This window comes from Theropithecus gelada, unplaced genomic scaffold (assembly GCF_003255815.1).
Source record: "Theropithecus gelada isolate Dixy unplaced genomic scaffold, Tgel_1.0 HiC_scaffold_15989, whole genome shotgun sequence".
In the NCBI taxonomy this organism is placed as follows: domain Eukaryota; kingdom Metazoa; phylum Chordata; class Mammalia; order Primates; family Cercopithecidae; genus Theropithecus; species Theropithecus gelada.
Genome location: NW_020257756.1, coordinates 599,040 through 614,638, shown reverse-complemented (window position 1 = coordinate 614,638; position 15,599 = coordinate 599,040). Strand labels below are relative to the sequence as shown.

The following is a 15,599-nucleotide window of genomic DNA, read 5'->3' as shown; positions in this document are numbered from 1 at the left end:
CCTGAGTGTGGTATGTACCAGTAGTCCAAGCTACTTGGGAGGATGAGGCAGAAGGATTACTTGAGTCCAGATGGTCGAGGCCACAGTAAGCTATGATTGTACCACTGCACTGCAGCCTGGGCAACAGAGTTAGACCCTGTCTCAAAAAAAAAAAAGAAAAGAAAATAGATTTTACTTCTTTTTTTTGTTGTTGTTCATGTTGTCTTTACTTTTATTAACACTTAGAGAATTATTAAGTAGTTCTTCATTTTAGCCTATCAAGTTGGGTTAAACATTTAACGCATAAATTATTACAGGCATAAATACCATACTAGATCTATTTAGAATTTAAGTGAAGGCAGTGATATGTTACTTTTTTTTTTTTTTTTTTTATACTTTAAGTTCTAGGGTACATGTGCAGGTTTGTTACGTATGTATACTTGTGCCATGTTGGTGTGCTGTACCCATCAACTCGTCAGCACCCATCAACTCATCATTTACATCAGTTATAACTCCCAATGCCATCCCTCCCCACTCCCCATAATAGGCCCCGGTGTGTGATGTTCCCCTTCCTGTGTCCATTTCTTCTAGATTTTCTAGTTTATTGGCATAAAGGTGTTTATAGTATTCTCTGATGGTAGTTTGTATTTCTGTGGGGTTGGTGGGGATATCCCCTTTATCATTTTTTATTGCGTCTATTTGATTCTTCTCTCTTCCGTTCTTTATTAGTCTTGCTAGCGGTCTGTCAATTTTGTTGATCTTTTCAAAAAACCAACTCCTGGATTCATTGATTTTTTGGAGGGTTTTTTGTGTCTCTATCTCCTTCAGTTCTGCTCTGATCTTAGTTATTTCTTGCCTTCTGCTAGCTTTTGAATGTGTTTGCTCTTGCTTCTCTAGTTCTTTTAATTGTGATGTTAGGGTGTCTATTTTAGATCTTTCCAGCTTTCTCTTGTGGGCATTTAGTGCTATAAATTTCCCTCTCCACACTGCTTTAAATGTGTCCCAGGGATTCTGGTATGTTGTATCTTTGTTCTCATTGGTTTCAAAGAACATCTTTATTTCTGCCTTCATTTCGTTGTGTACCCAGTAGTCATTCAGGAGCAGGTTGTTCAGTTTCCGTGTAGTTGAGCGGTTTTGATTGAGTTTCTTAGTCCTGAGTTGTAGTTTGATTACACTGTGGTCTGAGAGACAGTTTGTTATAATTTCTGTTCTTGTACATTTGCTGAGGAGTGCTTTACTTCCAATTATGTGGTCAATTTTGGAATAAGTACGATGTGCTGAGAAGAATGTATATTCTGTTGACTTGGGGTGGAGAGTTCTGTAGATGTCTATTAGGTCTGCTTGGGGCAGAGTTGAGTTCAATTCCTGGATATCCTTGTTAACCTTCTGTCTCGTTGATCTGTGTAATGTTGACAGTGGGGTGTTGAAGTCTCCCATTATTATTGTATGGGAGTCTAAGTCTCTTTGTAAGTCTCTAAGGACTTGCTTTATGAATCTAGGTGCTCCTGTATTGGGTGCATATATATTTAGGATAGTTAGCTCTTCCTGTTGAATTGATCCCTTTACCATTATGTAATGGCCTTCTTTGTCTCTTTTGATCTTTGTTGGTTTAAAGTCTGTTTTATCAGAGACTAGGATTGCAACCCCTGTTTTTTTTTTTTTTTTTTTTTTTTTTGTTCTCCATTTGCTTGGTAGATCGTCCTCCATCCCTTTATTTTGAGCCTGTGTGTGTCTCTGCATGTGAGATGGGTCTCCCGAATACAGCAGTCTGGACTCTTTATCCAATTTGTCAGTCTGTGTCTTTTAATTGGACGATTTAGTCCATTCACATTTAAGGTTAATATTGTTATGTGTGAACTTGATCCTGTCATTGTGATATTAGCTGATTAATTTGCTCGTTAGTTGATGCAGTTTCCTCCTAGCATCAATGGTCTTTACATTTTGGCATGTTTTTGCAATGGCTGGTACCGGTTGTTCCTTTCCATGTTTAGTGCTTCCTTCAGGGTCTGTTGTAGGGCAGGCCTGGTGGTGACAAAATCTCTAAGTATTTGCTTGTCTGTAAAGGATTTTATTTCTCCTTCACTTATGAAACTTAGTTTGGCTGGATATGAAATTCTGGGTTTAATATTCTTTTCTTTAAGAATGTTGAATATTGGCCCCCACTCTCTTCTGGCTTGGAGAGTTTCTGCCGAGAGATCTGCTGTTAGTCTGATGGGCTTCCCTTTGTGTGTAACCCGACCTTTCTCTCTGGCTGCCCTTAACATTTTTTCCTTCATTTCAACTTTGGTGACTCTGACAATTATGTGTCTTGGAGTTGCTCTTCTCGAGGAGTATCTTTGTGGCATTCTCTATATTTCCTGAATTTGAATGTTGGCCTGCCTTACTAGGTTGGGGAAGTTCTCCTGGATGATATCCTGCAGAGTGTTTTCCAACTTGGTTCCATTTTCCCCCTCACTTTCAGGCACCCGAATCAGACGTAAATTTGATCTTTTCACATACTCCCATACTTCTTGAAGGCTTTGTTCATTTCTTTTTCCTCTTTTTTCTTTAGACTTCTCTTCTTGCTTCGTTTCATTCATTTGATCTTCAATCGCTGATACTCTTTCTTCCAGTTGATCGAGTCGGTTACTGAAGCTTGTGCATTTGTCATCTATTTCTCATGTCATGGTTTTTATCTCTGTCAGTTCGTTTTTGGCCTTCTCTGCATTGATTATTCTAGTTATCAATTCTTCCATTCTTTTTTCAATATTTTTAATTTCTTTGCGCTGAGTACATAATTCCTCCTTTAGCTCTGAGAAGTTTGATGGACTGAAACCTTCTTCTCTCAACTCGTCAAAGTCATTCTCCGTCCAGCTTTGATCCGTTGTTGGCGATGAGCTGCGTTCCTTTGGAGGGGGAGATGCGCTCTGATTTTTTGAATTTCCAGCTTTTCTGCCCTGCTTTTTCCCCATCTTTGTGGTTTTATCTGCCTTTGGTCTTTGATGATGATGACGTACTGATGGGGTTTTGGCGTGGGTGTCCTTTCTGTTTGTTAGTTTTCCTTCTAATAGTCAGGACCCTCAGCTGTAGGTCTGTTGGAAATTGCTTGAGGTCCACTCCAGACCGTGTTTGCCTGGGTATCAGCAGCGGGGCTGCAGAAGATAGAATATTGCTGAATAGCGAGTGATCCTGTCTGATTCTTGCTCTGGAAGCTTCGTCTCAGGGGTGTACCCCACCGTGTGAGGTGTGGGGTGTCGGTCTGCACCTAGTGGGGGATGTCTCCCAGTTAGGCTACTCAGAGGTCAGGGACCCACTTGAGCAGGCAGTCTGTCCATTCTCAGATCTCAACCTCCGTGTTGGGAGATCCACTGCTCTCTTCAAAGCTGTCAGACAGGGTCATTTGCATCTGCAGAGCTTTCTGCTACTTTTTGTTTAGCTGTGCGCTGTCCCCAAAGGTGGAGTCTACAGAGACGGGCAGGCCTCCTTGAGCTGCTGTGGGTTCCACCCAGTTCGAGCTTCCCAGCGGCTTTGTTTACCTACTTAAGCCTCAGCAATGGTGGGCGCCTCTCCCCCAACCTCTGCAATTAGATCTCAGACTGCTGTGCTAGCAATGAGGGAGGCTCTGTGGGTGTGGGACCCTCCCGGCCAGGTGTGGGATATAATCTCCTGGTGTGCCATTTGCTAAGACCCTTGGTAAAGCACAGTATTAGGGTGAGAGTTACCCGATTTTCCAAGTGTTGTGTGTCTCAGTTCCCCTGCCTAGGAAAAGGGATTCCCTTCCCCCTTGCGCTTCCAGGCGATGCCTCGCCCTGCTTCAGCTGTGGCTGGTCGGGCTGCACCAGCTGACCAGCACCTATTGTCTGGCACTCCCCAGGGAGATGAACCCAATACCTCAGTTGAAAATGCAGAAATCACCCGTCTTCTGTGTCACCCATGCTGGGAGCTGGAGACTGGAGCTGTTCCTATTCGGCCATCCTGCTCCGGGACCCAGATTTTACTTCTAATGTTGATTAATATTGGCTGAAAAGAGAACTATTTGCAGAAAATTATAAATAGTTATAATAAACATATATAAACATAAACATAATGTTAGAAATTATATATAACATACTATTTTTTTCTCTTTTTTTCTATTAAAACTTTGAATAACTTCCAACCTACAACTGACTATATAAGTATATATTATAATAATTTTGCATGAAAAATTGTTTGTCACAGGTGTCAACATGAAAACTTAGTAGAACTACTTGGTTTCTCAAGTGATGGAGATGACCTCTGCTTAGTATATGTTTACATGCCTAATGGTTCATTACTAGACAGACTCTCTTGCTTGGTAAGCTATTTGTTCATCAGATTGTTTGGCTTTTTGTTTATATGCTGGAGTATTAATACTCATTTTGTTACTGGATTATTTAAACCAAATTCGCTTTCATATTTTTCCTGCTCTATGAAAATTATACAGTTGATATGTCAGCAACTGGGTTGCCATTTTATTAGGTGGTAATCCTAAATATAAAATTCAGTCAAGATTATACTAGGAAGATGCTTTTATATATTTTTATCTTCAAATAAGAAATGTAATCACCCATTTGAGCTTATTTGGAGATTATTTTTAATAACTTAAAAATGTAGTCCTAAATTATTAGTGATATAGCATCATCTTCAGTTGTTGCCTAGAAAAATACTCTGTGTTATATAGTCTCTGTAGATTTTTTATTATTCTTTCTAGTTTTTAATTTGGTTTATTTCTTTACAAGGATGGTACTCCACCGCTTTCTTGGCACATGAGATGCAAGATTGCTCAGGGTGCAGCTAATGGCATCAATTTTCTACATGAAAATCATCATATTCATAGAGATATTAAAAGGTAAATGCTACTGTTTAAAAGCTTTTGGAAAGCTGTCTTTAAAGAATAGTTTGCTGTCACTCTATTCACTATTCACATGCATGTCTTAACCTAGAGCACCTGGACTTTTTCCCATCACTCCATGAAAGCTCTTCTCAATAAGGACATCTGTAATCTCCTTTATTCCAAGCCCAGTGACCTACTTTCAGTGCTCATCCTACTTGACCTTTTTTATTTGTTTTAATAGTAGTTTATTCTGTTCTTCTTGACCCTTTTGCCTTATGGAAATTAGTTGTTTTCTTAGTTTATGGATCACCATTCTTTTCTGAATCACCTTCATCCTTCATGAGTACTTTTCAGTTCTCTTTCTTTCTTGTTTATTTATCTAGTTAAATATTTACCTACTATAAGTAACATATTAATATATAGAGCTCAACATCAATCAAATCACAAAATAACAGTACACACATATATATTATATATAATATAGTATAGTATATAGGATTAATATAAAGAACATTTTCCCAGAAAGTGATATTTAAGCAGAGATTCAAAGAATGGGCAGGAAATAAGTAGGCACAATTTGAGGGTAACTGTAGAATAGATGATGGGAAAAAGAACATTCTAGGCAGAAGGAACTGCATTTGTAAGACCAGTGGTGAGAGAAAATATGGGAGCATGATGAGTTACAAGAAATGAAATATGCTTTGGGAGCCAAGACAGTAGGATCATTTGAGGCCAGGAGTTGCAGACCTGATTACATTCCCTGGACAACATAGCAAGACCTCATCTTTACAAAAAAATTAGTCAAACCTGCTAATGCATGCCTACACTTCCAGATGCTGGGGTGGCTGAGGAGGGAGGATGCTTGAGCCCAGGAGTTCAAGGCTGAAGTGAGCTATGATCATGCCACTGCTCTCCAACCTGGGTAATAAAGCAAGACTCTGTCTGAAAAAAAAACAATGAATAAATGCAGTATGACTGAGATGCAGAAAGTTATGGGGTGGTGGATTGAAGATAAAACTACAGAGAAGTGTAGGAAGCTAAGTCCTATAGGACCTAATGGGCCAAGGTAAGGCTTTTAGTTTTATCTCAAGTGTAATGAGATGCCATTGAAATTTTTAAGTAGGAATGTGGCATCATCTTTAAGTTTTGCAAAGATGATTTTGACTCTAATGTAGAGAACAGTTTATAAGAAGAAACAGTTAGTAGGCTATCATAGGTGGCAGTTCATATGAAGAGAGGTGAGCAGATTAGAAAGATTAAAATGGCAAAGCTTGTTGATACCTTGGCTATGCAGGGGTTCAGGAAGAGGGAAGTATCACGAATGACTCCCGGAATAATGGCATCCAGACTTGCATTCTGGAATGATTATGGCATGATTCACTTATATAGAAAGGACCAAAAAAGACCTGGTTAGGTTGGGGTTAGAGAGATGGTTAGAAAATGTGAATTCTCCTTTGTACGTGTTGTCATTGAGGTTCTTTTAAGATATAGAAGTAGAGATGTTAGTGTGATATACAGATTTGGAGCTGATGGTCTGAGCTGAAGATATAAATGTGTTTATTACTTGCATACAGGTGATAATTGAAGTGACTGTATTCACTTGAGGGGAGATGTAGATTAAGAAAAGGTCAGGAGATCGAGACCATCCTGGCAAACACGGTGAAACCCCGTCTCTACTAAAAATACATAAAAAACTAGCCGGGCGAGATGGCGGGCGCCTGTAGTCCCAGCTACTCGGGAGGCTGAGGCAGGAGAATGGAGTAAACCCGGGAGGCGGAGCTTGCAGTGAGCTGAGATCCGGCCACTGCACTCCAGCCTGGGCTACAGAGCGAGACTCCGTCTCAAAAAAAAAAAAAAAAAAAGAAAAGGTCGGTCACAAGATTAAGTCTTGAGGAACCCTAAGACTTAATGGCCAAATAGAAGGGATGATCACAAAAAGGAATCTCAGGAAGTACACATACAGAGAAAGGTAAGGTGAAAACCTGCAGAGTGTGGAGTCCCTGAAAATGAGGAAAGAGTTTCCCAAGAGGGAGTAGTCAAAAAGAGTCAAGTGCTTTAATCATTGGATTAGCATCACCATTGTCTTTGGTGACTTTATGGAAACCCATTTCCATGTAGTAATTGGTTTAGAAATCACATTGTAGTTGAGAGAGTGAGAGCTAGAGAACTGAGATAGGAGTACAGACAAGTCTTTTAAGACATGTTACTAAGGGGACAGCTAGAAATAGATATGTCATTCAGGAAACTTTTTTTTTTTAAGAAAGCAGAGACTAAACTGTGCTTGTCTGCCTATAGGAAGGATCCAGATTAAGAGGGAGAGGATACCGTGGAAGAGAGAAATGGGATCATGTGTTCAGTAGGGTTCCTGAGAATGTAAGCAGCTCGAGCAGAGGAACTGACCCTAGATGAGAAAAGAAACACCATCTCCTATCCTTCATGTATTGTTGGTACTTTCCCATGTTCTTATCATTGTCTCTTTTCTCCCTATATGTTCTTTTTTTTTTTTTTTTGAGACGGAGTTTCACTCTTGTTACCCAGGCTGGAGTGCAGTGGCGCGATCTTGGCTCACTGCAGCCTTCGCCTCCTGGGTTCAAGAGATTCTCGAGCCTCAGCCTCCTGAATAGCTTGGATTACAGGCATGCACCACCACGCTCTGCTAATTTTGTATTTTTAGTAGAGATGGGATTTCTCCATGTTGATCAGGTTGGTCTCGAACTCCTGACCTCAGGTGATCTGCCCACCTTGGCCTCCCAAAGTGCTGGAATTACAGGCGTGAGCCACCCTCCCGGCTTCTCTCTGTGTGTTTTTGCTGAGTGATATTATGTTGATTTTAACTGCTACTTATATGTGAGTGTTTTTCGAATCCGTATTATAAGCTTCCAGTCCTGGATTTTTAGTATCCCCGTACCAAAAACACTGCATCTGGGTATCCCACAGTAACCTTTAAGTCAGCACATGAGAAATCAAACTCATCAGGTCTCTCCAACCTAAAGTCTTTCCACATTTCCTTTCTGATCCAGTGAAGTCACTATTCATTCTCTCTCTCAAGCTGAAGACGTTCTCATTCTCTGTATCATGCTAATTACAAAATTCTGTTGAGTGAGCCTCAAAATTTTCACTTTCCATTTATCCCATGTTATGACCATTTAGACCCTCATTATCTCTCATTTGCTTTGTTACAAACCTTTGTAGTCAACCTAAATCCAGCCTATCAGTCCTCATCTATTCACTACAGTGCTACCAGGTCATGGTCCTAAAAGTTAAGTCTAATAACATCAGTTTCCTACTGTGAAAACTTTAGCTGGTAGCCTGTTGCTCACAGGATAAAATTCAAATAATCTCCATGTTTCTAGGACACTCATTCCTTGAAGTTGACCATGTACACCATATCATATTTTCGTCACTCTGTAGCTGTTACTCCATTTGCCTGGAGTGCCTTTCTTTCCCTCATGTAACTATCAACTTCTAATAATCCTTCGATACTAAGCACACTTGTCACCCTCTGTTTGAAATTTTTCCTGCTTTTTCCAGGCACATGGTTGTTCTCTCAGCATTTTGTACCTAATATTACCATTGTTTTAAAAAATTATTTATGCCTTTGTCACAGACAAGATTTTAAGACTCCCCCATGCCCAGCAGTGAGCTTAAATACTATACGACATAGGGAGTTCTCAATAAGATTGTGTTGAATGAAAGTATGAAAGCATATAATGAATTAATTGAGATATTTTGGCCATATTTTTTTCTCTTCAAAAGCCAGATAGTACAGAACAAAAGAATAAAGAAATGCATATTTGAGATACTTTGGTTGGAAATTTGTTTTTAAATGAATTGATACATATTAAGAAAGGAATTGTTAAAGGTGCCTTGGAAGACTTTGTAGTAATTTACCCTATAATAAATTATTTGCGGAATAATGAAAATATCTCTTACTAATGTAGACAGTTTTATTTCATTTTTATTCTCCTAAATTTTTTCCTCAAGAAACATAAAAAAAGAGGACAGTTGCTTCTCTTTAGCTATAATCTGAGTTCTAGGTTTATTAATAGAAATTTTAGGCTTTTATGATGCATACTATAAAATGTTATACTCTGTAAATATGTATGTACATAGACATGTATGCATATACATATATACATGCATACATACATTTAGCTAAGGAACTGTTTGACTTTTTTGGGGTGGGGAAAACATTTTTTTTCTTCAAACTTTACATTTTTTTCAGTGCAAATATCTTACTAGATGAAGCTTTTACTGCTAAAATATCTGACTTTGGCCTTGCACGGGCTTCTGAGAAGTTTGCCCAGACAGTCATGACTAGCAGAATTGTGGGAACAACAGCTTATATGGCACCTGAAGCTTTGCGAGGAGAAATAACACCCAAATCTGACATTTACAGCTTTGGTGTGGTAAGTTCCATATACATAATTAGTAAAAATAGTCATTCTGCTATAATTGTGGAAATGAAGTAGAATATTATTTAATACACCCATCTTGTTTAGCTCTCTTAGGTAACAACACAAGTTTTTCACATTAACCTCTACTTATACCAGAAAGTTTGTAAAAACTTCTTCCAATGTGTAAAACTTTTGAATTGATTTTTGAAATGACTACAAGAAATGATTTTCTTGCCATCTGTGTTTATGAATTAGCATGACACCCAATGCATTAAATGAATCGTGTCATACAGTATATACTTTAGTCTCACATTTTTCGACATTTACTAATCTACCTGTCTATTCCCAATAAATTTTAAGATAGAGTAAGAGATAGGTGTGGGTGGTTGGAGAAGCCAGGGGCTTTTTCTTCAATTTGTTTTTTCATATGTGTTCCATATATGGAAATTTAACTTCATAGCACTGTGAAAACAAGGCATAGGACTGTAGAATATGCCTAATGTTTAGAAAATAATATTCTCCTAAGAGCCAGAGAAAATTATTCTTGTGAAGAATCCCTAAGAGGCAGGAAAAGGATTGGGAGTTCCCAGAACATACGTTGAGTGGGGCTGACTCCTTAGTAGAATTGCCAACAGAAAAGAGCTGCTTATGGTCATGATGGGGTCCGAGATATCCCTGAAGGAGGGATGGCGAGAAATGCCCAAAGCTCGTGTTCTTTCCACTTTAATATCTAAAAGACATAGCCTTGTATAGAATGATTAATCAAATTTTGTAACCAAGATTCATATTCCTTCTAGTTTATATTTATTTTTGTCTTGAGTATTATATATATAATTTATTAGTATCATGTATAATATATGTATATTTTAGAGACAAGGCCTCACTTGGTCACCCAGGCTGAGTGCAGTGGTGGAATTACGGCTCACTGCAGCCTCAACCTCCTAGGCTCTAGTGATCCTCTCACTTCAGCCTCCCAAGTAGCTGGGACTACAGATATGTGCTACCACACCCGGCCAATGTTTTTTAAAATTTTTTGTAGAGACAGGGTCTCCCTGTTGCCCAGGCTGGTCTTGAAGTCCTGGGCTCAAGTTATCCTCCCACATCTGTCTCCCAGAGTGCTGGGATTACAGGCGTTAGCCACCATTCCCAGCCTGTCTTGTGTATTATATTAATGAAATTTTTTTGTCTTAATAGGTTTTACTAGAAATAATAACTGGACTTCCAGCCGTGGATGAACACCGTGAACCTCAGTTATTGGTAATTGAAATATTCGTTTTCCTCAATCCTTTTTTCTCTGCTTTTGTAGTCTAAATTTATATGGATAAATTTGACATCTAGAAATAACATTTTCTGTTGGCAGTCTTTCCATTGGCTATTACACAATAGCATATGGAAAAAGCATTAAATACTTTTCATTCTCAGCTCTCCCATGAAGTATTTGTGAAGCCTAGAAAAGTCACTTACGTATTCTTTGTTCTGATTTCTTTGTGGGTAAAATGAAAATAGAACGAAATGATTTCTGAGGTCCTCTTTAGCTTATGTTTATTTTGTTACTTTCAGGGTGGCTGCTCTTAATAACAGTGTTTTCAACATTTTCAGAAAGGAAAAAAATGGCTTCCATTCAAATTTCTCTCAGAATAAAATTGCTAGGAAAAGTTCTCTACTTATTTCTATCATGGGGTATTTTATTTACAAAGTTACAATAAAAAACATACCAAATTTGCTATTGTTAGGAAAAACTCAAATCATGTATTTCCTTTGCTCTCATACCACAGCAACAATCAACACAGAAGATTTCTGTGACCAAATGTGAGTGGGGAGGATTTCCCTCCACCAACAAGCAGGCAGTCTACTTTGCAGCGAAAGTCAGCTGGATCTCCTCCAATTTAATTCTGACACTATGTTCCTAGAGATAGCATCAGAATCAGATCCCACAGGTTAAGGGCTCTGTCCCCGAGACTGCGGTCCCACCAGACACCAGTCGCAAGTTTAGGCCTCCAGAACTTCTGACCAACTGCCTTCAAGTGGGAGTTCCTATGACCTCCTCTGTGGGTATGGAGGGCTCAAGATTGAACCCAGATTGATTCACTAACTTGCATGCAGCATATACTTTACCTAAGTTTTCCATCATTTTGCCTAAGGCTTTTTCTTTCAAAATATATAAAAGCCTCAAAACTTTGGCTTGAGTAAGGATGAAATGCAGGAAAACATAAGCTCTATCTCAGTCACAAGTTTTGCATCTCATCATATAATAGTGAAAATCATAAATCTTTGGAGAATTACACTCTTTCACCCATTCTTAAGGTTTGACTGTGATGTGACTCTAAAGTAATAAGATTTTTGTACAAGCACAGTTAAAAAAAAAATGATCCTTTGAGGAACCCTTATGTTACTAGATTCTGCCATTGCCAAACATTTTCAGAATTTATCTTTTGAAAGTGTTTTTGAAGAGTTTACCTCTCATGAATAGTTTTTTTCATCTGTATTAGTTTCCTAGGACTGTTGTAAAAATGTACCAAAAACTGTGTGACTTAAAGCAACAGAAATTTATTTGCTCGTGGTTCTGGAGGCCAGAGTCTGAAATCAAGGTATTGGCAAGACTATGCTCTCTCTGGAGGCTCCAGAGAGAATCTTGCCTTGCTCGTTGGATGTGGGGCTTACCTCCAGGATTATCCATAATCTGGAATATTCTCATCTCAGGATACTTAATTACATCTAAAAAGGCCCTTCTTTTCCTAATAAGAGGACATTTACAGATTCCAGAAATTATGGCATAGACATGTTTTGGGAGACCATGACTCACCCAACTTACTCTCTTATTCCTACACTTCTCTCCCTGTTAATTCTTTTTTTTTTTTTTTATCATGGCCTGCTCCCCATTTTTCCCCTCCCTTTTTCTCTTTGATTCAACAATCTTAGTACCCATAGAGAAGTTTATTGGGTACAGGGAGGAGGAGTCAGGGTCCAGAAGTTGGAGTTGCGCTATTAGAAGCACATCAAGAAGCAGACCACGCTGTGCTGCCCACCTAGTAAATGCTGCTAATGGAAACATATAAGCAATTAGCTCATAACATAAATATAAAAATTGGAAGGCAGATGGGTGGAAGTATCTAGAAGGTATAAATAAATATACATTTATATTACACACACACACACACACACACACACACACACCCAGTCATGTGTTGCCAAATGACAGGAATATGTTCCGAGAAATGCGTTGTTAGGCAGTTTCATTGTGTGAACCTCATAGAGTGTACTTACACAAACCTAGATGATGTGACCTACTACACACCTGGGCTGTATGGTATTGCTCCTAGGCTACAAACATATGCTGTACAGCATAATACTGTCCTGGATACTGTAAGCAATTGTAACACAATGGTAAGTATTTATGTATGTAAAAATAAAAGAGGTACAGTAAAAATATGGTATTATAATCTTATGGGACCACCATCTATATGTGGTCTGTCATTGACCAGTTGACCAAAATGTCATTTTGTGGTGGATGGATGTACTTATTTACATAGAATTTGTCCTGTATGTCTTGTTTTTTTTGTTTGTTTGTTTTGTTTTGTTTTTGGAGACAGAGTCTCGCTCTGTCACCCAGGCTGGAGTAGTGCAGTGGTGCAATTTCGGCTCACTGCAATCTCTGCCTCCTGGGTTCAGACGATTCCCCTGTGTCAGCCTCCTGAGTAGCTAAGATTACAGGTGCACACCACCATGCCTGGCTAATTTTTTGTATTTTTAGTAGAAACAGGGTTTCACCATGTTGCCTAGGCTGGGTCTTGAATTCTTAATAGGGTTTTAAGATAAGATAGTAAAATGAGAGTACATGTTATTACAAAGTAGATTAATTTAAATAATTAAAATATACATTCTAATTTCCTTCACTTTGATTTGAAGCTCTTAAAGTTTTAACACTCATTTTAAAGCTAGATATTAAAGAAGAAATTGAAGATGAAGAAAAGACGATTGAAGATTATATTGATAAAAAGATGAATGATGCTGATTCCACTTCAGTTGAAGCTATGTACTCTGTTGCTAGTCACTGTCTGCATGAAAAGAAAAATAAGAGACCAGACATTAAGAAGGTATGAATTTTGTATATTTATTTAAAAAGAAAGGGGTGGGGTTCATCATATTTTCCAGAGTGTATATTTTAAAGCAAGTGTATAATGTGGTTCTTTTGTTTTTTTCTATGTCTTTTTATAAGGTTCAACAGCTGCTGCAAGAGATGACAGATTCTTAAAACTATTGGAATAGACTCTTGACTTTTTATATACACCTATCTCAACCATTTTTTTTTTTTTTTTAATTTGAGATGGAATCTCGCTCTGTTGCCCAGGCTGGAGTGCAGTGGCATGATCTCGACTCACTGCAAGCTCCACCTCCCGGGTTCACGCCATTCTCCTGCCTCAGCCTTCCAAGTAGCTGGAACTACAGGCGTCCACCACCACGCCCGGCTATTTTTTTTTTTTTTTTTTTTTTTTAGTAGAGACGGGGTTTCACCGTGTTAGCCAGGATGGTCTCGATCTCCTGACCTCATGATCCCCCCGCCTCGGCCTCCCAAAGTGCTGGGATTACAGGCGTGAGCCACCACGCCTGGCCTCAACCATTTTTTTAACTAATTTTTTTCCCAAATATTCTTCTTTACCTTTAGCAAGGCGCAGGCTGTTGCAGGATAGTGGTTATTAAAGCATGGGTTGAACTTCCAACATATAAAAATAGAGCCACCATATCAACACTTAGCCCTACCCATTAGTATCACACCCAGTTCTTACAGTAATCCCTGAGATATCTCCAAGCATCAAACACAGTTTGAAAATTACAGAGTTAGCAAAAAGAGCCTGGGCTGTATATAGGGTGGAAACACTCTGATCTGAAGCCCAACTGACTCCACTACTAATTTGCTGTAAAGCTTTGGACATACACTTAGCTGCTGTGAGCCACTAATAACATTGGGCTAATATCTGCTGTGCTTCTCTGACAGGTAATCATGAAAATCAAATGATGCAGAATATAGACAAGCACTTTGTGAATTATAAAAATAATACAAAATTTAAAGTTTATAGAGCCAGTTACAAAATCCTATTAGTCATATATTTATAGATTGTGTTCACAGCAATCATTTAACCACAAATAAAATATCCCTTGATGATGCTGCCATAATGATATGTCCATTATTAGATTATGTTACATGACAAAGTTGAAAGAATTTTGCAGATGCAGCTAAGGTTCCTAAACAACTCACTTGGAGACTGTTGAAAGGGCCTGACCTAATCAGGTGAACCCTTGCAAGAAGGATTCTCCTTGTAAGCCTTGAAGAAGTATGTACCATGTTGTGAGAGGGCCACATTGGCTAAAACCTAAAGGTGGCCTCTAGAAGATGAGACGTACCTTCCAGTTGTGGGCAAGCAGGAAAAAAATTGGAACCTCAGTTGCAACCACAAGGAATTGAATTCCACCAACAATCTGAGTGAGCTAAGAAGAGTACTCCAAGCTTCAGATGATACCACAACCTGGCTGACACCTAGATTTCAGCTTTGCGTGATCCTCAGTATGAGAACCTGTCTATGCTGTGCCAGACTTCTAATATATAGAACTGTGAGATAATGGGTCACATTGGCCAGTTGTGGTGGCTCATACCTGTAAATCCCAGCACTTTGGGAGGCTGAGGTGGGCATATCCCCTGAGGTCAAGAGTTCAAGACCATTTTGGCCAACATGGTGAAACCCTGTCTCTACTGAAAATACAAAAATTAGCTGAACGTGGTGGTGAACGCCTGTAGTCCCAGCTACTTGGGAGGCTGAGGCAGGAGAATTGCTGGAACTGGGGAGGCGGAGGTTGCAGTGAGCTGAGATTGTGCCCACTGCACTCCAGCCTGGGTGACAGAGCAAGAGTCTGTCATTCATAAATAAATTAATTAATTAATTAATTAATGGATCACGTTAAGCCTTTAAGTTTGTGGTAATCTATTATGCAGTAATAGAAAACAAATACAGATACTGTCCCATGATGTTTTTCCCATGATGATTTCCCATGATATTTACAGGTTCTGCCCACATTTGAGGGGTATGTGGGAATAAAACAGAGCATGTACAGTGGGGGGCTTATAGTCTACATACTGAAATGTGGGGTTGGAGCCCCAACACAAGGCCCCAGCAGGGCACTGCCTAGTAGAGCTATGGGAAAGGTGCTGCCACCCTCCAGACTTGAGAATGGTAGAGCCACCAGCAGCTTGCACTCTGAGCTTGGAAAAGCCACAGACACTCAACTTCAACTATGAGGGAAGCCGCGTACCCTGCAAAGCCACAGGAGTGGAGCTGCCCAAGGCCTTGAGGGCCCACCCCTTGCACCAGTGTGCCAGGATGCAGGACATGGAATCAAGG

General features: G+C 39.3%; 1 protein-coding gene across 1 annotated transcript in view; it reads left to right on the top strand.

Moving 5' to 3' along the window:
* The window catches only part of LOC112617282 (interleukin-1 receptor-associated kinase 4), a 33,950-nt gene extending 19,575 nt beyond the window's left edge, over window positions 1–14,375 (top strand). Inside the window, exons 8-14 of the mRNA XM_025374029.1 lie at window positions 4,177–4,291; window positions 4,716–4,825; window positions 9,036–9,219; window positions 10,402–10,464; window positions 13,143–13,301; window positions 13,424–13,499; window positions 13,818–14,375. Of these exons, the coding sequence (XP_025229814.1) occupies window positions 4,177–4,291; window positions 4,716–4,825; window positions 9,036–9,219; window positions 10,402–10,464; window positions 13,143–13,301; window positions 13,424–13,459 (667 nt within the window). The 3' untranslated portion in view covers window positions 13,460–13,499; window positions 13,818–14,375. The remainder of the gene's footprint in view (window positions 1–4,176; window positions 4,292–4,715; window positions 4,826–9,035; window positions 9,220–10,401; window positions 10,465–13,142; window positions 13,302–13,423; window positions 13,500–13,817) is intronic.
* The last annotated feature ends 1,224 nt before the right edge of the window (window positions 14,376–15,599 follow it).